Source organism: Callithrix jacchus, chromosome 5 (genome assembly GCF_049354715.1).
Source record: "Callithrix jacchus isolate 240 chromosome 5, calJac240_pri, whole genome shotgun sequence".
Taxonomy (NCBI): Eukaryota; Metazoa; Chordata; class Mammalia; order Primates; family Cebidae; genus Callithrix; species Callithrix jacchus.
In genome coordinates, this window is record NC_133506.1 from 130,491,438 (window position 1) to 130,514,778 (window position 23,341).

At 50.7% G+C, this 23,341-nt stretch overlaps 2 protein-coding genes across 2 annotated transcripts; both read right to left on the minus strand.

The window, feature by feature from the left end:
• Window positions 1-2,308: 2,308 nt before the first annotated feature.
• CD300C (CD300c molecule) lies at window positions 2,309-9,116 on the minus strand. Its single transcript, XM_002748704.5, has 4 exons — window positions 8,748-9,116; window positions 7,878-8,219; window positions 6,134-6,260; window positions 2,309-5,026 (listed from the first exon to the last, which is right to left on the minus strand). The coding sequence occupies exons 1-4, from the start codon at window positions 8,806-8,808 to the stop codon at window positions 4,879-4,881; spliced, it is 678 nt and encodes a 225-aa protein (XP_002748750.1). The 5' UTR covers window positions 8,809-9,116; the 3' UTR covers window positions 2,309-4,878.
• A 2,934-nt stretch (window positions 9,117-12,050) lies between these two features.
• On the minus strand, window positions 12,051-18,078 carry CD300H (CD300H molecule). The gene is made up of 4 exons (XM_002748774.6): window positions 17,783-18,078; window positions 14,792-15,148; window positions 14,019-14,094; window positions 12,051-12,393 (listed from the first exon to the last, which is right to left on the minus strand). The coding sequence occupies exons 1-4, from the start codon at window positions 17,841-17,843 to the stop codon at window positions 12,195-12,197; spliced, it is 693 nt and encodes a 230-aa protein (XP_002748820.1). The 5' UTR covers window positions 17,844-18,078; the 3' UTR covers window positions 12,051-12,194.
• Between the last annotated feature and the right edge of the window lie 5,263 nt (window positions 18,079-23,341).

The following is a 23,341-nucleotide window of genomic DNA, read 5'->3' on the forward strand; positions in this document are numbered from 1 at the left end:
CAGTCTAGGAGGTCAGAGGGAAATAAAAGGCAAAAGTCGAAGGCTGCTTGGGAAAGCATAACTACACCCAAAAGTCTAGTTTTCCTGTTGCCATGGCTTGGAGGGTCATGCCTGCAGTCATGGGCAGCACATCTCAATGGGTGCCAGGATCCAGGAACCAGGGAAAGAAAATAGTTGGGGGAACACCCCTACTATTTTCTCCTCCATCCTGGATCACATACCAAAAAGGATACTGAAAGAACACTTTTACTCTCGCTTCTCTTTCTAGAGGGCAGATCATCTTCATGGCACTCCAAACTGGGTGACAGAATGAGGCTTCATCTAAAAAAGTTAAGTTAGTCAATCATGTTAATAGACTAAAGAAGAAAAACTACATAATGATATAGATGCACAAAAAGCACTATCTAAAATCCATTACTTTTTATGATAAACTAGGAATTAAAAGGTGCCTATAAGCAAAACCAGTTACAACCCATGGAAAAGTATTGCCTTTAAAATCAGGAAGAGGACAAACTGCTCAAAATCACTACGTTGACTCAGCATTTTGAATAGCCTGCACAACACAACAAGAAAGAGAAACAAGACAGTATGAGAATTAGAAAGAAAGAAAGAAACCTCTAAATTATTACAAAGGAATTTATTATCTACATGTCAAATGAAAACTATTACTAAGATTTTTGGCAGAGTTGTTAAATATATGTAATCAGTAAAGATCAATTGTTATCTACATGCTTGCAACAAATAACTTGAAAATGCAATAAAAGATACCATAAAATAAGAATAGAAACATAAATGCCCAGAATTAAACAAACATATGAGCAAATTTTAAAGAGAAAATACTAGAATGTTATTAAAAGACATTGTAAAAGCTCATAAATAATTAGAATTACATACCATGTTCATGGATAGAGAAATCATCATAAAGGTAAATTTCATACATTTACATTTAAAGTCTCAACAGAGTTTTTTTTTTTTTTTTTTTAGAATGTTGACTAGTTAATTCTAAAATTTCTGCAGAAGAGGAAATGGCCAATATTTGCAAAGACATTCCCAATATCAAAGAACAATGTATAATGACATGCCTTACCATATAACAAGACATTTTAACACAGCTATAGTAGTTAAAACAATGTTGTGTTAGTTCCAAAATAAGCAATTAGGCAAATTCAACATAATTGTGTGGTTAGAAAAAGACCCAAGCATATATAGAAATAAATACGTGCCAGGGGTTGCACTGCAGAAATGGGAAAATAGGATCATGTTTATCCAGATGGAAGACAGAAAAATGGATTATTGTCTCAGCCTGGAAACAAAAATCATTTAAAAATAGGTCAAGGACTTACCTGTGAGAGGGAATATTTTTAAAATTTTAGAAGAAAATATAGGAGAGGTTTTTTTTTAATTTGAGAGTATTCATAATTTGTTAAACAAGATGAAAAAGTATAAACCATTAAGAAAAATAAATAATTTCTACATTAAAGTGAAAACCCTATTTTTCAAAAGATATCATAAAGCTAATAAACTAGGAAAGGATATGTGGAGCACAGGTAAATAACAGGAGACTTGCAAAGAACTACTACAAATCCATAACAAGTACACAGACAATCAACAGAAAGTAGATGAAGATGAGAACAGAGAATTTTCACAAAAGAGAAAATTCAAGTAACCAAAAAACACATGAGAATGAGTTTAATATTGGTAAGCAGAGAAATTCAAATTAAAACGATGAGATATCATTTCATACTCATTAACCTGAAGAAATTTAGGAAGTCTGATAAGATGCTGATGAGGAGTGGAAATTGGTGCAGGTACTTTGGAAAACAATTGGCAATTCTAGTAGAGCTGTTACACACATGCAGCAAAACCTAGCAATTGTTCCCTTAGAACTATACTCTGGAAGACTCTTTTGGACAGATAAATTAGGATATATGTTCAAAAATGTTCATAATAATGTTATAAGTAATAGCAACAAAAAAAGAAGAGGAAAAGGAAGAAAAGGAGGAGGAAGAGAAAAAAGAAGAAAGGGGGAGGAGGAGGAGAAGTAGGCAGGAAAAAGAGGAAGAAAGGAGGAGGAGAAAGAGGAAGGAGAAGAGGAGGAGGAAGAGGAAGGAGAAGACAACAAAGGATGGAGAAAGACGAGGAGGAAGAAAACAAGAAGGGCATAAAAAAGAGAAAGAGAAAGAAGAGAAACAACCTGAATACTCATTCAAGAAGGAGGGATGCAAGAGTTATGGGATATTCCGGCAACAACAGAATGTAGATCAATGCAAAGAAGTGACACATCAATGCATCAACACCTCAACATGGATGAATCTCAAAAATAAAGTGTTTAATAATAAAATTCAATTGCTTAGGAATAAAAATGCATACTACCATTTACATAAAGTTCAAAAATAAACAAAGCTAAACAATATACCCTTTGGAAATCCATATGCATGTATGTGACAAATCTCTTAAAACAAGATGATGAACGTAAAATTTGGAATGTGAGCCGGGTGTAGTGGTGCATGCCAATAGTCCCAGCTGCTCCAGAGGCTGAGACGGGACAATTGCTTGAGCCCAGGAGTTCAAATCCAGCCTGGGTAACATAGTGAGACCCATCTGTATAAAAAATAAAATAAAATAAAATGTAGGATGTGGTTTTCTGAGAGGAGCAGAAAATAAGTTGCATAAGAACAGAAAGGGGTTTGAGGCTTTATGAATATTACTGAGGTTATATTATTAAACTGGATGGTGGACACACACGTGTTAAAGAGTATTCTTGGTTTAAAGTGCATGTATTCTTTTGTGTGTCTGATACATCACCCAAAAAAGCCTCCAAATCTTCTGCTAGAAACATGGATGTATTGATCAGAAGGCTATTCCCATACATAAGAGGGACTGTGTTGCCTGGCAGGGCATCAAATGGGCATCAGAGTTACTGTTCCTCACAACCCAGCTGACTCTGCCTCCCCACTGAGTTTCTCTGAGGCCTGTTCACCCACAAGACAGCCCCCAGCATGCTCAGGAGCAGGGGGCAGCTCCAGCAGGATCAGGAGCAGGACATGGAGGCTGCTGAGCAGGGACCTGTGGGGACACGGTGACAGGCAGTGAGTCACCTCCCCAGGGGAGGCCCTGGTGCCCTCCACCTTTCCCCTATTCCTAGTGCCAAGGTACTGTGGCCACAAAAATCCACATAAAGACCAAACCTGGACATAGTGGCCAGACACGTAAGACCAATGCCCCCTAATTATCACCCTAAGAATTGCCTTGAGACAGGGCTATGGGCTGAGGTAGGGCAGGGCCATAGCAGCAATGTCAGGGGACACCCAGGGACCTGGTAAGACCTGAATCCACAAGAATCTCCACCAAAGCCCTTCATGTGCAGAAGCACACCCTTCAGAGGTGCAGGCGGTAAACTGGATGGATATCTGTTGAATGCCTGCTCCTTTCCTTACGGCATTTCCCATAAAGGCAGGAGCCCTGTCTTGTCCCTTTCACAGGGGCACCTGCCCTGTGGCTGCAAACGTTAGCCTGTAAAATTCATGGTTGTTGAAGGAGTGAACAAGGGGCCAGCTCAGCTCTCAGCTCTCAGCTCCTCAGAAGACTGGGATCATCAAACAGGATGAGACTCTGGCCAGAACTGCAAGGGAGAGAGGGCCGGGGCCACCGAAGCCCAGAGCAGCTGCCCCGTGCCCTGGCCTGGCCAGGTACCGAGGCTTCCTTGCAGAATATTTGCCTCACTCCTCCCTCTGTCTGGAGCCCTCTTCTTCCAGACCCCAAAGTATCCGGCTCCCAACCCTGCAGGTCTCCACGTTCATGTCCTCTGATCTGAGAGAACTCCCCTTGTCATTGTGTCCCAGATAATGTCCCCAACACCCTCCCACATACACTCTCTTCAAACCCAACAAATTTCTTTTCCCAGCATTCATCACTCTGGACATGGTGTCTGTATGGGCAGACAAGGTCTACACTAGTGAGCAGGAGACAGTTAACTACCACATCGAGGAGTCATAGCCCTCAATCCATTTCCAAATTTGCCCCAGTTAAAACCCATAGCCCCGGAATGAAGGAGAGGTCAGGTCTCCTTGAAGAAGGCGAAAGGGTAGGACTGGTTACACCACCACAATTCACACTGAGAATCTTCTCCCAGCTCTAGCAGGAGCAGGAAGTGGGGGCTGCTGAGCAGGGAGCTGTGGGGACACGGTGACAGGCAGCGAGTCATCCTCCTTAACAGACTTAAAGACACTGGGCAGGATTGTCTACCTGAAGGAGGGAATAGTCAGGTTTTGGGGGAACCCTGGATCCTGTTCTGCAGGGACCCCCATTCTGAGAAGTCCAGCATGGTGTTTGGTCCACTATTCTCAGCAAGGGCCTGTGGAGATCAGGGAACAAAGGAGTTTTCACTCAGGTCTGGCCAAACCTACACGTCATTTCTTAACGTTTGACAGCACCATTGAACTGACACACTCAGCAAATGGAAGCAGCCACTTATTCTGAACTCCTGGACCCAGGGAGTGTGGGTCATTATGGTGGCAAAGGTGCAGGGGAGTCCAGGACTTGCCTCTCCCTGTGAAAACAGTGGCGTAAGCAATGCCAGCCTCCTGGAGAAATGGAAGGGAGCAGGGAGGGCATCCGGGCACTCAGAAGTGTTGGTGACAGCCCAAGGCTCAGCTGGGCGGGGTGTGCACATGAGACATGGAGTCACAGCTCAGGGCGTCCGTGTCCATCAGGTTCACGCATGACACATGAGGATCAGGCACAGAGAAAAGGCTGGAGGAGGCTCACAGAGGATCTCAGGAGATGCGGGGAGAGCAGCCCGGGAGGGATGGTCAGGAGGTCCTTCCAGTCCCGCAGAGGGGCTCGGTTGCAGCGCAGGGCCTTGATGGACAGCTGATGCTACTGGTTCTCACCCTCCGGCCGACTCCGCCTGCTTCTCGAGCTTCTCTGAGGCCTGTTCACCCAAAGGACAGCACCCACCATGCTCAGGAGCAGGGGCAGCTTCAGGAAGACCAGGAGCAGGAAGTGGGGGCTGCTGAGCAGGGAGCTGTGGGGACACGGGGATGGGCAGTGAGTCATCTCCCCAGGGGAGGCCCAGGTGTCCTCTACCATCCCCTGACCCTTGTGTCTGGATCCTGTGACCACAACCAGCCACATAAGGACCCACCCTGGACAGTCCATCCCCTCTCTGTACCATGGCCCCTGACCCTCAGCCTCAGATGTGCCCTTGACCTGAGGATTGTGACAAAGGAAGGGCAGGAGCGTGAGAGGACGTGAGGTCACATCAGGCATCCAGGCAGGGTCTGCATCCAGGAGGCAGCTCTCTACCTCTCTGCTCCAGATGTAGGGTTACCCAGCTGGGGTACCAGAACCCACAAAAGGTTATTTGTGTGACTTCAGCTCTCCTGTACACAGCGTTTCCAGGAGGGCAGGGACCATTTGTTTCTTTCACAGTGAGTCTCCTGCCTGCCCTGAGACTCCAATAATCTGCCCTACAACTTCAGTGCTTGTTGAAGGAATAAACGAATGAATGGACAGCTCAGCTCTCAGACCCTCAGAGGACTGAGCTCAGCAAACAGGATGAGACTCTGGTCAGCACTGTGAGGGAGGCCGGGGACAGGGCTGGGGCCACCAGACCTCAGAGCATCTACTTCCCGCCCTGGCCTTGCCGGGTCCCGAGACTCCCTTGCAGGATATTTGCCTCGCTCCTTCCTCCTCCAGACCTTACAGTGCCCAGCCCCCAGCCCTTCGGGTCTCCACGCTCATATCCTCTAATACTCAAATCCTCCTCTGATCATTGTCAGTGAAATAACGACTCCAACACCCACACACGCTCTCCCCAAACCCAACATTCCATTTGTCCATTGCATTCATCACCCATCGCTGCATTTGTACATCAGCCTCTGTGCTGGCTTGTTCAATGCGTGAATCCACTCGGTAGAACTCAAATTCCACCCGAGCAGGACAGTGGCTGTTGGTTCCCTGCTGTGACCCAATCCCAACGGGAGCGCCTGACACTTAACAGAACCTTCACATGAGGTATGGGAGGGGTGGACAAAGAAGGGACAGGAACAAGGAAGACCCAAGCCCCCTACACATTACACGCAGTGGAGAGGCCACCCACATGACCCAGTCCTCTGTGCAGGCACCTTACCCAGGGTGTGGGCTGGGATCGGGGCTGTCCTCTCTGGTAGGGTTGGGCCAGGTGTGCACGTGCAGCTTCGTGGGAGGACCCCAGGTGCCCATGGAGCTCTGAGGGCTGGAGGCTGTGGTTGTCAGAGCTGTGGGCGAAACACAGGTCAGCCTTGATGGCAACACATGGGTTTCCCCCTTGCTCTCACCTGTTCTGCTCCAATGTTCACAGACAAGGTCACCAATGATGTGCTGGACAGATGCCCTGGGTCCAACATGCCCCATGGCCACACCCAGGCTTGACCAGAGTCCTGAGCCTCTCCCTGTTCCACCCGTAGGTACTACAGAGCCAGGATGGCACTTCAGATATGAGGGTTCCCTTGCTCCCCAGCTGGAAGTCAGAGTCAGTGGCAAAGGCATGGGACTCCAGCTTCCACCCCAGCCAGGGAGGGACAGGGTGACCTGGAGGAAGGGGGTGATGTTTGCTCTGTGAAGGGCGCCCCGGAGTGACTGCAGAGCCAAGGCTCTGGGCATGACAGTGGCTGGAGAGAGGCTGGAAGTGAGGACAGAAAGTCAGCGGGGTCCTCTGTCAATGCTGGGACCAGAGTCCACTCAGCCCCACATGGCAGCCATGCTATGGCCCCACAAGGCCCCTGGACCATCCTTTTGGGGGAGGGAAGGCCTGGGAAGAAAGATCTAGAGAGGGGGCACCCGGTGGAGCCTGGGCGGTAGCCCGTGGTGAAGACAGCTGGACAAGAGCCCTTTCCTCTTCCCCCTGCGCCCTCAGGAGGATCTTAGTTCCTCATTCCTAGACAGGAAGGCACAAAGGGCGCAGGAGGGACACGTCTGACCCAGGGAAATGGAGACCAAGAGGAAGACACTCAGAGGAACCCGGGATATTGTCGGAGGAAAACAATGGAGAAGCGACCACATGGAGGCCACTGGGTTTGAGTTTTATGAGACAGGGGCGGGGCCTCTGAGGGAAGAATGATTGACAGTGCAGGGAAGAGCCTTCAGGTCCATGCCAGTCTCATGGCTCATTTCTATCCGCCAGTCCCTCTGCCTGAAGGGACAATTTCTGGGGTTTTCCTGGGTTCCCTCCTGTGGTAAAAGGTGCCAGAGAATGAGGGGGACACACAGGTAAGCCTGGGGGGCAGGATGAGGACCTCAGGAGCACAAGAACCCCACCCAGGGCTCTGGGGCTCCTTCCTGAGCCCTCCAGTGGCTGCTGCGGGAGCTCCCAGGACAGGGCTGTGGGGCTGCGGCCTCAGGACGCTCCATCCACGCAGGGCCCAGGACAGGGGCAGACTGGAGTGAGGGGAGCCAGTGATCTGGGGGTCCTGTTCCCCATGGTGGGGAGCAAGTCAGACCCAGACAGGACAGTGGGTGCCCTTGAGCGTGAACCTGGCCCTTGTCAGGACAGAGAGGCAGCAAGGACCCCAGAGTCAGGGGCAGCCCCACAGACCCCACCCAGGAAAGGGTCAGGCCTGAGGCTGTCAGGGAGGGCGCACAGAGGGGTCTCCAACCTCAGGGCCAGTGTCCCCTGCAACACACACATGCAGATGCACACACACACAAACCACACCACACTCCTAGGCATGTACCCACACACAAAGACACACAATTCATCCACACAAGCGGCACACACAGTGTCCTGAGTCACTGACCCCCAGCCTCACACACTCCTGTCCCACTTCTTTCTTCAGGGACAGAATGAGCATCCCTAGACTAGGGCAGTTCTGGTGCTGAGAACAGGAGGAGCTCACCTGGGAACACGGACACCTCAACCTTGATGAAGGGATCATGAAGGTCTCGGAGCCATGGTAAATCCACCCCACACCAGTATGTGCCTGCATCGTCCTCTGTAAGATTCTCCAGGGTCACTGTGAAGCTGAGGTTTGCAGGATGGTCCATGATGGACACTCGGCCATTCCTCAGTTTTCCTGCTGACCCTCTGGTCTCCACAATCTTGGCACATCGGATAGTCCACGGTGCTCTGCACCAGTATTTGTTGAGAGTCCTGTGTTCCACCTCATACCCACACTGCACGCTCAGGGATCCCCCCAGGGGACCTGCCACAGTGTGGGGGCCGCTCAGAGCAAAACAGCCTGGAAAACACAAGCCCAAGTCCTGGCTCCTCCTCAGACGTGCCTGGCCACAGGTGCCCCAGGGTCAGGGCCCCATGGACCCTGGGGGTGTGGAGGAGGCAGCAGCAGGCAGGCAGGCCTTGTCCCGTCAGGAGGAGGACTGAGGGTGAGAGGTGGGAAGGGCATGGGAAGTTTTCCTGGAGACTGGAAAGGGCGGGCTGGGAAAGCTGTGGGTGTGCAGATGAGCGTGTAGAGTGTGTGATCGTCCCGGGTAAAATTTGTGGAGAACTTTGGCAATGACAGTCACAGCATCGCCTCCCTCCGGGGCTTCCTGTCTCTGGCACAGAGGAACAGGCCTCCCCTGCGCTGTGCCCTGCGGCCTGCTGTCCCCCAGTGGGGCAGCTGCTGACCGCTCCTGGATGCTCCTCTGCCATCCTCCCTTCTCCCCGTCCCTGCTCCCCTCTATGGCTGCTACTCCACCGCCTGCACCCTGCCCTGCCCTCTCCCACTCAGGACACATCTCCCTGAGTCCAGGGCCAGCCCACTCACCTGGGACAAGCAGGAGGAGCAGAGCTGAAGGCCGCCACGAGGCCCAGGCCCTGGCCATCATTCCTGCAGCGTGGATGTCACCTGCAGCTGTGCAAGACCCGAGGCGGGGACAATGTGGAGCCTCCTCCCAGCAGATCTGAGCCTTGCTTCTGCTCTCTGCTTCCCTGACCAGCCCTGTCTCAGGTCTGAGGCTGGAGAGGATCAGGGTGCAGGAAGGTTAGAGGGAAAGCCACTGGCGCTGGGGTTGAGGCTGACAGCTCTGGGCTGGTGCTAGTGGCTCCTCTCAACCCCGAAGTCGGGCAAAGTCCAGGGTCTCTTGGTTGGGAATGCATCCACTTCTGCACAGCCCACAGCTTCTGGTTTCAGTGTGTTACTCACACCCCAGAAGGCAGAGCCAAGCTGGGGCATTTCCTACCACAGCGGCTGCTCCACCCTCTGTGACATGTCACTTCCGGGTCAGGATGGACAGTCCTGTGGTGGGAGGCTCAATTTGCCACCTCTTCAGCCTTAGAGGTAACTCTTAATCTTCAGCTAGGTCCCTGCAGAGAGCTCTGCCCCTAAGACCCCCAGCTGATTTTCTGGCCTCAGAAGTTACCGTAATGAAGCTAGGCGCCGTCTGCATGGCCCTTTTTGGTGCTGCATCACCAGCTGGGTTCTAATCCCACAGGCTTGGGGAGTTTTCTTCTTGTGCCTCTGCCCCCAGACCTAGACACAGAGCAGCATCACCCGCCCAAGACCCTCCTTTTCCATCTTGTATTCTTGCCAAAATCCACACCCCGGTGAGGATCAGGGCAGAGAATCGAGAGCATGAGAGTCCAGAGGCATGAAGACGCTGCAGTGGGACTGTGGGGATGATGGGAGGCTGCGACTGAGCCAGCACACACCCCAGGGCTCACGGAGGGCAGTTTGGTGCCTGAGAGGACAGCTCGTCATGAGAAGCAGCTTCTGGTATCTGTCCTGGGTCCACTGTGATGGCCAGGCACCTCCCCAGGGAGCAGCCATGGGGGACAGGCCTTCCTGGTTTCAGGAAGGCCCAGGTCTGCCCACACTCCACTTCCATGCCCCCACCTGCTTCCTTTCAGCAGGCTCCTCCAGTCTGGGATATTTCTTTCCCCTGCCCGAAATCACCCCAGGGCCAGGTACCAGAGATCTAGGCACCACTCCTGTATCCCAGCCCATCAGAATTATTCCAACTACGCTCCAAAACCTGCTGTTTGCTTACCTTACCTTGCCTGTTGCTTCCTCTGAAAACCACAATCAAGGCTCCCACCCACATTTCCTCTCTCTCCCTCTGCCCCCTCACCCACCCTCATGCTTCCCTATGTGGCCCTACATGGCACGGTGCACCTCCTGCTTCTAGGGAATCTGTGAGTAGAAACTCACTTCTTCATGACTGTCATTTCCCTATCTGCATGCCTTACCACATCTCGTTAAAACAAATCCAAGTCCGTTTCTTTGTTTTGTTTTGAGACAGGGTCTCACTCTGTCACCCAGGCCAGAGTGCAGTGGTGTGATTATAGGTCACTGCAGCCTCCATTTCCCAGGCTTAAGTGTTCCTCCTGCCTCAGCCTCTAAGAGGCTGGGACTACAGGTGTGTGCCACCATGCCTGGCTAATTTTTTTTTTTAAGTAGGCGTGAGGTCTTACTATGTTGCCCAGGCTGGTCTTGAACTCTGAGCTCAAGCAATCTTCCTGTCTCAGCCTCCTAAAGTGCTGGCATTACAGAGCCACCACACCCAGCCTCAGGTACATTTTTAAACATGTCCTCAATACATTAATCTGGTCTCTGAAAAACTCAGAGGGGTCCTATAATATAACAGTAAACCAACTTAAACCGAACCAGTTGATGGTGCAATCACAGTTATTTTTCTTGATGTACTATCTTCATGAACACAGTCTCTGGCACTTGGTATGCTGCTCTTGGATATGGCAGATGCATTCTTTTCCATCCCCTTAAAGAAGGAAGAGAAGTGCTTCCTATTTTCTTGAGAAGAGTAATAGTATACATCTCTAATCGATCCAGAATTCTGTCAAGTCTTTTGCTCTGTCACAACATAGTTCAAAGGGTCTTTGATTAGGCACTCCACAGAACGTCACGCTGGTCTGTCTTACGGATGCTGGAAGAGCAGGAAGAAGCAAGTGCTTTAGGTGCTCTGGTAAGACACATCTGCACCAGGAGGGAGATGAACCCTAGAGAGTTTCCGGGGTCCAGCCCACAGGTGCCATCTTTAGGAGTCTATGCTCTGCATTCTTTTGTTTTGCATTTCAAGCCTCTAAGCAAAAAGCATTGGTGCTTAACAGGCCTCTTTGAAACTCTTGGGAATACTGAATACTGCTTGGACTCACAGGTGACTTCAACATCAACCCGTTTTGACTAGGGCCTGGCAATCCAGGGAGAGGTAAAAATGGCCCTGCCATTTGAGCCATAGGACCTAGTTGACTTCACAGCGCTAGACCTCTTGGTGGACAATAAGAATCCCATGGGGCACCCCTGGCAAGCCTCACTAGGAGTGGTGCAGGGCAGATGAGGGCATGTCATTTCAGCAGAGAACCACCCACCGTTTGGAGCCCCTAATACGCTGCTGTGCCAAAGTGCAGATAAACAACCCAACCAACCTCACAATGCAGTGGGTCTGCCATTACCCAGCCCATGATGGGCAGCTCTGGCCACATATCACTCGCTGTCCGGAGCTGCTCCCTCAGCTGCCACATGGATGGCTTTGTAGGGTGTTCCCTATAATCCACTGCCAGGGGAGGAAGCAATCCCATATGATTTATAAGCAGATGAACTTGCAACAGAATGATTTCCTCCATGCAGGATTCAAAAACAACCAGGCCCTTGCTCAGCTCACTAAAGCAAGGGAATAATTACCCCAAGAAACGTCCGGATACTGTTTAACTCTGAGAGTAGGGGAAAGACAGTTATGGAGTCAGGGAGAGGCATATAGGGGCTTCCAGCATCTTAATAATGATTGATTTCCTAGGCTGAATGGTGGCTACACATGTTTATTTTTAGTGCTCGCACTATATAGATGCCTCATATACATACTCTTGTGTATGTGATATATTTATTTATTATTTATTTATATTTATGTATTTGAGACAAGGTCTCACTCTGTCACCCAGGCTGGAGCACAGTGGTGCAATCCCGGCTCCATGGAACCTCTACCTCTGGGGCTTAAGCAATCCTCCTATCTCAGCCTCCCAAGTAGCTGGGACCACAGGCACACACCATCATGCCCGGCCAATTTTTGTATTTTTTGTAGAGATGAGGTCCCACCATGTTGCCCAGGCTGGTCTCAAACTCCTGGACTCCAGTGATCTCCTTGGCCTCCCAAAGTGCTGGGATTACAGGTGTGAGCCACCGTGCCCAGCCTACATTTTTATTTTAACTTTTATTTTTAACAACTATCTGGCAATAAGGTTGAAAGAAACATGAGGGTCAGGGTCAGAAGTCCTTTCTGTAGTCAGGGAGGTTGTGTCTCCAGGCAGGACACCAATGGTCATAGGGTGTTGTAAGTTCTCCTGTCCATGGCTCTGTCCAAGGAGTCCTCCAAGGCCTGCTCACCCAGAGGATGGCACCGAGTGTGCTCAGGAACAGAGGCACCTTCAGGAGTAGGAGGAGCAGGAAGTAGACATTGCTGGACCTGTAAGACAGAGAGAGTGACCGGCAGTGAGCTGCCTCCTCTGTGAAGTCCAGGCTCTGCCTCTCTCCTGCTTTCTTCGAGATCTGGTCCTGTGCCTTCAAAACCCAACATCAGCATCAAGCCTGGTGAGTACCAGGGTCTGGCAGTCCCATGCAGAGGGTCACAGGCTCCTGACCTTCAGCTCGGAACTAACCTTGAGTGTCAGGACCCAACAGATGCAGGAAGGAGGTTGTTGAGGGATGGAGGAGAAGAGAGATATGGAAACCCAGACAGGAACTGGCTCCACAAACAACTTCCTGAAAAGAACCCTCAGCCACCGATGCCTCCAGGAACTCAGCTCTTGCTGGGAACAAAACCTCGAGGATGAAATATTCCTGTACAACCACCCTCACTCAAATTAAATATGATCACGAGAACAGCTCTTTGGCTTCAACTGCCTAAGAACTTCAACCCCAAGGAGTGACCTCTCCAAGCTCAGCCCACAGCCAATCCCCTCTCCCCGTGGGTCCCACTACGCCGCCCCCATTCCAACTCCTCAAATGCTGCATTCTCTCCCCAAAACAGGCCATTGTGCCATCTCTCCACCTTCCCGGCCCTCCACCTGTAGGGCTTGTCGGACACCCTCCCTGATCGTCTCTAAGATGAGCCTCTGTAACAAACCCTGTTGGTGCCCTGCCCCATACCCCCTTTGCCCACTTGAGCTCCTGGCAGCTGCAGGCCGTCTTGGCCCCACCAAGGATTTCCCAGCTCAAGCTCCCCATTTCTGCTTGAGTTTATCTAAAGGAGCACACATATTTTCCTGTGCAGAGCAAGCCAGATGGGCCAGAGAATTCATGCCCCCAGAAGTGCCTTCTGCCTGGGAAATTCTGTCTCCGGTTCTGAGGAATATTCTACACAATCTCTCACAGGGTGCCCAGAAGGACTGAGTTTCAGTTACTCCGGTTACGACAGTGATAACCACTTCATTAGGTACATCTCAGTGCCTTTCCCCTTCCCTGGTGTCACTTTTTGCTCTCTCAATGTAGTTCCTGAGATCACCTCTCAATAAACAAACTGCTCCTAAGTCCTTGTCTCCGGACCTGATTCTGGGGAATCCCAAACTAAGACAGTCCCTTTGTTTTGTTTCCATTGAACATCTTATATTTCCTCAATAGCCTAAATTATGCCCCGCCAGCATCCCACACACCATCACCCTATCTCTTTACACCTGCTTTACTTTCCTCCCTAGTAATTATCATGAGTTGACATATTTCCTTGATCTATCAGCTATCTATCTATCTCTATTACATCTACCATCTATCATCTCCATCTGTCTATCCAGCCAGCCAGCCAGCCATCTCTATCATCTGTCATATCATATCTCTATCTATCTGTCTATCTATCTATCTATCCATCCGTCTGTCTGTCTGTCTGTCTATCTATCCATCTGGCCATTGTCTAAATCCACCTATTTGCAACTTCCTCAAGAGCAGAATCTTGCCCAATTGTTCACTGTTGCATCTCTATAATCTTGATCCGTTTCTGGCACATAACAAATAAATATTTGTTGAGTGGGAAACCTGTATCTAGGAAGCCCCACCCTAGGAAAGAAGCTACACAAATGGCAAAAGACACTGGGACCTTACCCTTGGCATTGGCCGGGCCTGGTGGGAGATCCAGGTGTCTTCACAAAGTTCTCAGTCCCGGAGCCTGTGGTGGAGGCTGAGGGTAAAGAACGGAGGCTCAGTGCCCTATGCCTGACTCCTCCCGGTTGAGTACCTGGTGCCTGCATGGTTCTGACTTTATAAAGCAGAGGACATTCAAGGAGGCAGCTGGACAGACGTTCTGGGATCATCTCCCTGTAGGCAGACTGAGGCCTGACTGGAGTAATAGGGCATCCGCGTCCAACCCCGTTCCAATGGATGCTCCCCTCTACAGCCAGGCGGGCATTTTATAAACCAAGACCAGAGGATGACCCCCTTATCCCATGTTGGTGTCCCCCATCTCACTGAAAACAGACATGCCAAGAGTCAGTTAGACTGAGGTTCCAAAACCCCCCATCCTTGCCACACACCACCACTACCCTCCAGCACACACACACACACAAACTCTCTCACACTTGCACACACACTCACATGTGCAGTCACACACCTTCACACACCCACTCACACGCACGTGCTCTCACACCTTCACACCTGCATTCACTTTTACATGTTCACACACAACTCTTCTTCACACACTTAACACACACACTCTCACTCACTCAAACACACACATATTTCCCACACACATTCACATGACACACTCCATCCTGAGTCTCTGACGCGCCACACTAGGCCCAGTTATTTTCTCCTGAGCCAGAATTTCCATGGCTGCTCTGCAGAGACGACCTCAGATGTCTGAGAAAAGAGGCTCTTACTTGAGGAAACCAGCACTTGAACCTGGAAGAAGGGTTCGGGCAGGAGGCCGGATAGGCCGTCTTCTTGCAGTATTGTTGCAATCCCACATCGGTATTTTCCTGCATCTTCTGCCGTGAGGTTCTCCAAGGTCACGGTGAAGGTGCGATCCCCAGGATGGTCTGTGATGATCACTCGGTCACTCCTCACCACTGTCTCAGACCCTGTGGTCTCCACAGTTTCATGCCAAAATGGCAAGCATGGTTGTCTGCACCAGTATTTGTTAAACATCTTGTATTTCTCTTCATACTGACACTGCACACTCAGGGATGACCCCACGGTGCCTGTCACGGTGCTGGGGCCACTCACAGTCAGACAGCCTAGAAAACACAAGTGCATTTCCCCGTCTTCACTCGGAAGAGCCTGGACCAGTGGAACCTGGAATGTCAGGTCCTCTGCACACCCAGTGTTGCCTGAGGCTGGAGGAGGGAGGAGTCAGGAACCAGGTGTGATGCCCAGTGTGGAATCCTGAGACTCTAGAGGCCATGCCCAGCCTGGGTGTGCTCAGCCATCTTAGAATATCAGGGGGAGAGGCTTGACCTTGGTGGCTTCAGACAGGTCTGGGTCTCCCAGAAGTGTCAGTCCTGAGAAGAAACACCTGTAGGGCTCTGCTCCACGCTATATTCAGTCTAGACCCTGACCCTGAGCCATTGTGGGCAGCCCCGTCCTCCTCTACCCGGTCCCTGCTGCCATCCAACAAGCTCCCCACCTACCCAGCCTTGCAAAGAAACTGACTTTCCCCTTCCACCATCATTTACGGAAACTCTCAGACAGGCTGGCCACAAGTTCCCAGCTGTCTTACCCTTCCGGGTCAGACATCATCAGAGGTTCCTTCCCACCCCCTCTTCTCTGCAGCACCCACCTGCCTTGTCATGTCCCAGGCTTCTTCAGATCTTCTGCCCACTCCAGGATTTCAACATTACTCTCCCTCTTCCAGTCCCCTTCTCATTCCTCCACCCATTCTGCAGGCTCTGGATCCAAATGATTAGGACCCCACCCCATAAACTCTCTGCTTCCTGCCTTGGGGGCCTCACCAGTCCTAAACAGCTGCTGTCTCATCTGCTCTTGGCAGGGAGGTGGTTAACCCAGGGCACAAAGGCTATTGAGAAATGATGTCAGCAAAATACCAAGCTCCTGAAAAGGAATTATGGATGTGATCTTTCTACCTATCATTTTTCTATCCATCCATCCATCTTTCATTCAATCACCCATCCATCTAGGTAATACGTTGCCATCCACTGATGGTGAGGCTTTGCTATGTTTTATTGTGAATCAAAAGTAAAACCTGGCCAGGTGTGGTGGCTCACGCCTGTAATCCAGCACTTTGGGAGGCTGAGGGGGACGGATCACCTGAAGTCGGGAGTTTGATACTAGCCTGGCCAACATGGTCAAACCATGTCTCTACTAAAAATATAAAAAAGTAGCTGGGCATGGTGGCGGGTGTCCGTAATCCCAGCTACTTGGGAGGCTGAGGCAGGAGAATCACTTGAACCCAGGAGGTGGAAGTTGCAGGTGAGCCAAGATCCTGCCACTGTAGTCCAGCCTGGGTGACAGAGTGAGACTCTATCTCAAAAAGAAAAGAAAAGAAAAGAAAAACCTTATCGTTTGCTTCTTCATTTTATTATCTCACATTTTCTCCTTTTATTTCCCAGAAAGCAGGCTTCAAGGACCCACTGATCTATTCTGCGTTAGAATGCTGTCTGCTCTCTGAAGCAGTGGTTCTCACCTGGGTGGGTGAGGGGGATCATTTGGCAATGACTACAGATGTTTTTGGTTGTCCCAAATTGGAGTGGGGAATTGCTGCTGGCATCTGGTGGGTAGAGACCAGGGATGCTACTAAACATCCTGCAGTGCACAGGACAGCTGCCTATACACAGAATAACGCAGCCCCACAGTGCTGAGGGCCAGGAGCCTTGTCCCAGGGAGCTAACTGCCTCCCAGGCAGCTAACTGCCTCCCAGGCACAGGCCTGGGAGCAAGGAACGGGTGGCAGCACTCAGCCCTCTCCTGCAATTGCTGCTACTCTAAACTCAGGCTCTGGGGGCGCTGTTAGCCTGCTCTTTCAGGTCCTTAAACTTCTCTCTTGATGATTTGGGGCTAATTCTGCAGGTCTGGGAGGAAGAACATTGTGGGGCACACACTGAATTCCACCACGGAGCTTCCCTCCCCTCGGATATTCAGTCCAGACCTGACCCTGAGCCAGAATGGGCAGCCCCCTCCACTTCTATCTCCACCCCAATCCCTCGGCCACCCAGCAAGCTCCTCACCTACCCAGCCTTGCAAATAAACTGACTTTCTCCTTCCATCATCATTTATGGAAACTCTCGGACAGGTTCCCAGCTGTTTCACCCTTCTGGGGTCCATTACGTAGCAGCCCTGGGGCCAGGGTTCCCACGCCAGGATGGACACCCAGGGTTCCCACGCCGGGATGGAACAGTGCCTCCAGATATGTAAGCAAAACTTTACAAGGAGGCACAGTGGAAACTGACATTGAATTATAGAAGAAGCAATGATCTTGTAAATAAAAGTTTTTTAGGTTTGCACCTTGACTGTGCCTTTTATGAACTGTTTAATCTAAATTATTTGCACCTCTGTGAGCAAGCCTGGGTCCCTTGTTTTCATCAGGATTGCAATGAGAATTAAATTAGATAATGGGTTTTCTGCCTCCTATTCTCCCTTTTCTCTGATGGATCGAGGCAGCATTCCCGATTTTAATAATGATGATAATAATGATTAAAGTTGCCAGATCTACTTAGGGCTTACTGTGTGGGAAGCAGTCTACTGTTTCATCCCCACCCTATCCCGATGAGGAGATTCGAGAAGCTTCTATGCACACCTTCCTCCCTCTTTCTTGACATCATTTCTTCCCCTTGCCCCTGGCCAGCCTTTTCTTGTCTCTCCTCACCCTGACCTGCCAGAGCAGACCTCCCTGCACCCAGGACCCGCCCTGCTCACCTGGGACATAGAGAAGGAGCAGAGCTGACGGCAGCCCAGCAGCCCCAGCCCTCTGGGTCATCTCACCAGCACGGAAGTTCCTTGTGGAAGCAGGGTCTGAGGCTGGAGCCCACTCACAGAGGGTCAGCTCACCTGTGCCCTCTTTGCTGTTCCAGACACCGCTCGTTTCCTTCTCCAGCCTCTTCTGTGTTTGGTTTTCAGAGCTGGTCAGAGTATGGAGGAAGCCGGGACACAGGGCACTGTGTGGTCAGGTGAAAACAGTGCTGAGAACTTGCTGAAGTTCTTCCTAGTAAAACATGTTTGCATTTACAGTTCCCCTTTCTATTCCCAGTGAAGACAACGTTCCCCCCGTTAACCACAGCTGGCAGACCTGCCCTTCTCCAAATCACAGCACAGCCTGGGACAGCAGTGAGACTGGGCCAGCTGCCATCTGCATTTTCTGAGCAGGTCCTCCCCTCTGTGAATGGTCAGTTTCCTGTGGTCAGCATGAGCTGTCCCAGGGCCTGGCTCAGCCTCATGAGACCAGCTATTTGCAGGGCCCAGTGTAGGGTTCCACGTAGGGTTCGAAAATGATTAAGAATTTCAAGATGATGACCGCCAAGCATTAAGCATGGGGCCCTTCTAAGAGCGGGGCCTGTGAGGCTGCATGGGGTGGGGGCACACCCAGGATGCCCGCTGGTCTAACTCTGATCCTTGGGGGTACAGATGGGCTTGGTGCAACCTCAGGGGCTCTGACCTCTTACACCCTGGCTCTTGCTCTGACCTCAGCAGACCCCAGAGGTTCCTGTCTTGGTCATGTGCTCCTGACCATTTCTGTGGACCTGGCACCAAGCAGGGCTTGAAGGACCAGCTATAAGCCTTGCTTTGGAGCTGTGTGGCTCTTCCTGTCACCCAAGATAGTCACAGAAAAGTTTCAATAAATCAAGAGCTAACTCAGGGGAACCTGGCCAGAAGTTGCCTGATATACACAGAATGGCTGCAGAGGATGTACAAATGCAGACACAGCTTCAGAACACCTCATCCAGGGACTTGGATTCCTGGAACGAGGAAACTCTAAAATTCTGGCATTCTGCTATCAAATGTCTCCTCATACGTAGGTATTTCAGTAAGTGTATTTCCTGCTTGTTCATTTCTGCTGCATTTGGAGTCCTCATATTTTCTGTGTGTGTGCATCTGTGTGTGGTGGATGGTATATGTGTGTGGTATGTGGGATAGATATAGTGTGGGAGGTATGTGTGTATGTATGTACATGTGATGTATGTGCGTGGTGTGTGGGGTGGTGTGGAGTGTGTATGTGTGGTGTGTGTGGTGAGTGGTGTGAGTGAGATGTGTGTAGTGTGTGTATGTGTGTATATGTGGTGTATGTGTGTGGAGTGTGTATATATGTATGCATGTGGGGTGTGGGGGGTGTGGGATGTGTGTCCATGTGTGGCGTATGTGTGTGGTGTGTGGGGTAGTGTTTGTAGTATGTGTATGTGTGTGCATTTGTGGGAGCATGTGATGTGGTATGTAGGTACATATGCTGTGTGTGTGATGTGTGAGATGGTGTGTGGTATGTGTATATGGGGGTGTTCATGCATGTTGTATGTGTGTGGTGTGTGGGGTGCTGTGTGTAGTGTGTGTACATGTGTATATGTGTATGTGTGCATGTGTGGGAGTGGGGTATATGTATGTGGGGTGTGGAGCGGTGTGTGTAGTGTGTATATATGTGGTGTATGTGTTTGGTGTGTACAGTGTGTATGTGCATGTATGTGTGGGGGTGGGGTGTGTGTGTATGTGGTGTATATGTGTGGTGTGTGGGGTGGTGTGTATAATGTGTGTATGTATGTATGTGTGGGAGTGGGTGTGTGTGTGTGCATGTGGTGTATGTGTGTGGTGTGTGGAGTGGTGTATGTAGTGTGTGTATGTGTGTGGAGTGGTGTATGTAGTGTATGTATGTGTGTGCATGTGTGGGGTGGGGGTGATGTGTGTGGTATGTGGGGTGGTGTGTAGTGTGTATATGTGTGCATGTATGGGGTGGTGTGTAGTGTGTGTGCATGTGGTGTGTGAGGTGGTGTATGTAGTGTGTGTATGTGTGTGCGTGTGTGGTGTGTAGGGGTGTGTGTGTGTGTACATGTGGTGTTTGTGTGTATGGTGTGTGGGGTGTGCATTGGTGTGCACATGTGTGTGGAGGGGAAGCAAGAGGGAATGATAAGATGTCTCCCCTCGCAGCCTGCACAGCCAGTTTTGAGTCCCACCCTCTGTGCCTGGCTCTGGGCGCTAAGGAAAGGCTTGCCTGGTCCTCGGTCTCCCTGGAGTTGTGATGAGGGCTGCTCAATGCGCCTTTCTCGGAAGGCAGGGATCTCAGTCTGTGGAGAAGATGGCGCATGGCTGCAGACTTTTCCAGAAGGCACTCTCACCATCCTTATCTGCACAAGCCACCGGGTGCACAGGTTGTATTAGTCAGCTCTTTCTGGCTCACGTTGCCATAGCAAAACTCCCAAATCTCAGCATGTTGTAGCCACAAAAGCTTCTCACTTGTGTACACTCAAGGGGTGGGTCAGCGTTGCCTGGGCACCAGGCTGCCGGAGCCCCAGTCCGCTAGAGGAGAGGGAAGTCACCGGGTGGCTCTCACGGCCTCTGCTCCTGCTCGCCTGAAGTCAGTGGAAAGGAGAAGTGCAGTCCTCCCGCAGGGCGAGGCAGCAAGTCGCTGCCCACAACCACAGACCCCACCACTGGAGGTTCCCTAACCCGGCTGGAAGGGACCCCAAAGCATGTGGACTCCGTGGCTTCTTGCTCATCCCAGATCAGGGCAGCGAGAGGCTGCAGGGTCTGCTTAGAAACAGCCAGCGTGAGTTTCATGTTTTTAGCTAGGACCAGACACTGCCAAATGCAGAGGCCATGGCAATGCCATGGGGAACCCAACTTTTTTTTTTTGAGACGGAGCTTCGTTCTTGTTACCCAGGCTGGAGTGCAATGGCACCATCTTGGCTCACCGCAACCTCCGCCTCCTAGGTTCAGGCAATTCTCCTGCCTCAGCCTCCTGAGTAGGTGGGATTACAGGCACGCGCCACCATGCCCAGCTAATTTTTTTTTTTTTTTTGTATTTTTAGTAGAGATGGGGTTTCACCATGTTGACCAGGATGGTCTCGATCTGTTGACCTCGTGATCCACCCACCTCAGCCTTCCAAAGTGCTGGGATTACAGGCGTGAGCCACCACGCCCGGCCCTGGGGAACCCAACTTTGAAGCAGTTGTGCTCTGGGCCCTGGAGTTCCCCAGGAGATGACAAATTTCTTGAAGAGATGACCCGCATCTGGGACATCCAGGCTTTTTCCACATCAAGGCCAGCAACTGGAGCTGCTGTCCCCTCCCAAGCAGGCCCTTGTCCTCCTGTCTCTGAAGCCTGTCCTGTAAAATGCCTCCACTCCAGGAGGGCAGAGCTGGGGGAGGATGGAGAATAAGGAACACTGGTCATGAGGCACAGCAGGGCAGGGAGCCAGGGGCCCTGCCTGGCACTGCAGCACACTGAGACTCCGACCATCACTGACCTTCGGGGACAGCTCTCAGGACTCCCAGAAAGTTAAGATCTCATCTGGGAGGGGTGCATTCTTAGGGAAAACTCCAGGCTGGTGATGTATAGGACAGAGTGAGCAGCCCCACACACTTCTCTCTGCCTTTCGGGGCTGTGCTTGTCTTTCTTCTTCCTCGAAGGCCGTCGTCCTTCCTCCCTTCTCATTCTCCCAGGATGACCTCTCCTGAAAGGCATCCCTGCCTGCTCCAGGCCTTCCAGACCCCTCCCTCTGGGGTCCCTGTTACCTGCAGTGTTTATTTCTGTATTTAATCTCATGTTCCTGTATTGTCATTGTCCTGTTGCATGGGGTCCATTTCCAAGTGAGGCTGTAGCCTCCACAAAGGTAGGACCAATCTGGGCACCCAGAGATCAGACAGAGCTCAGCCTCAGCCTCGTGAGCTGAATTGGAGGGTGAGAGGTCCAACCCTTCCACACTTTCCAGGAAAGGGGATCGGGAATGCATGAAGGCCTTGGGCCTCTTTTCTCTCACCTCTGCTACCCCACATGAATCCATTTGGGGAGTGGTTCTCAGTGACCTGCTGCATCATGGTGAGAATGGACAAGCGCCCAAGGGTGGTAGACCCGCTGCCGGCTTTCCTCCCTCCCCACTGGGCACTCAAGGGAGATGTCAACAAATGGGAAGTCTCCTGACTAGCTCTGGGCAACAGATGCCTCTTTGGGATCTTGTTACAAATACCGGGCTCTTTAGGGAGCAGGGTGTGGGGAGGGACTTTCCAACATGAGGGGCTGGGGCACTGTAGGGATCCTTGCTCAGGAAGGGTCTCTACCTGACTCATATGGGCCATGTAGTAGAGTGAGGAAGTTTCTGGCCTTGAGCTGGGAGCCCTGAGCTCAGATTTTAAGGTCTGCTATTCACTAGTTACAGGACTTCAGGCAAATCAACAAAAGTTCCTTAGCATCAGTCTCCTCATCTGTGAAATGGGAATAAAAGTATTCACCCTGCTCAATCCCAGGAGTTGAGCAGAGGCATTTGAAGGTGGTGGCACCCCTCTGAGGAACTTTCCTCTTTTGATCTACATACCGTGTACTCTGTATATTTAAATTCTGCACACCCATCCCAATGCCCTGCCGGATCACTTTTAAATAAGAAAGATGAACTAAACTGTCAAAATGGGAAGTGGGGAGGTCAGGATTTGAAACCTGGTCTTTGGTGGGGTCCCAGCTCTGGCTTTTGTAGGAATTGCAACACTCAGGCAGGGGTAAGATGGGCTGAGAGATGGCAAGTGGAAGAGGCCTTCCTCTACGCCTTATTTCACTCCGAATCTGTTCCCGGAGCAGCAGGAAGTATCTTCAGGGGAAGTTAGTAACACAACAAAGCCTGTTTCTGGGTCTCTGCTATGGATGGATGGGTTCCCCCCCAAAATTCGTATATTGAACCCCTAACCCGTAATGTGGTGATATCAGGACATAAGGCCTATGAGAGGTAATTGGGGTTAGATGAGGTCATCTTGGGATGAGTGCCCTTATCAGAGGAGGAAGAAAGAGAGCTCACTCTTTCTTAGTCCGTTTAGGCTGCAACTTCAAAATACCACAGATTGGGTGGGTTATAAACAATAGAAATGTATCACTCACCATTCTGGAGGTTGGAAAGTCCAAGATCAAACTGCCAGCAGATTTGGTGTCCGTTGAGGGCTCACTTTCTGGTTCATAAAGAGTATTTTTGGGCTGTGTCTTCACACTGCGGAAGGGGTGAGACAGCTCTCTGGCGTCTCATATAAGGGCACTAATCCTATTCACAAGGGCTCCACCCCCACAACTGAATTATCCCCAAGGATCCACCTCCTAATACCATCACACTGGGGACAGGTTTCAACACGTAAATTGTGGAGAAACGCAAACACTCAGACCATAGGACTCTCTCTGCCATATAAGGATACAGAAAGATCATGGCCATCTGCAAGTCAGGGAGAGAGTCCTCACCAAACACCAAACCTACCAACGTCTTGATCTTGACTTCCCAGCCTCCAGAACTAAATAAAGATCTCT

Bases quoted from the DNA above. Each gene is read 5' to 3' on its own strand.
- CD300C (XM_002748704.5), bottom strand. From the start codon at position 8,808: ATGATGGCCAGGGCCTGGGCCTCGTGGCGGCCTTCAGCTCTGCTCCTC. The intron at 6,261-7,877 runs GTGAGCTCCTCC...TTTCGCCCACAG, and splicing joins TGAGGTGTCCGTGTTCCCAG to CTCTGACAACCACAGCCTCC. The intron at 5,027-6,133 runs GTAAGGTGCCTG...GTGTCCCCACAG, and splicing joins GATCCCAGCCCACACCCTGG to CTCCCTGCTCAGCAGCCCCC.
- CD300H (XM_002748774.6), bottom strand. From the start codon at position 17,843: ATGACCCAGAGGGCTGGGGCTGCTGGGCTGCCGTCAGCTCTGCTCCTT. The intron at 15,149-17,782 runs GTGAGCAGGGCG...TGTGTTTTCTAG, and splicing joins GCTCCTTCTCTATGTCCCAG to GCTGTCTGACTGTGAGTGGC. The intron at 14,095-14,791 runs GTAAGAGCCTCT...CTTTACCCTCAG, and splicing joins TCAAGTGCTGGTTTCCTCAA to CCTCCACCACAGGCTCCGGG.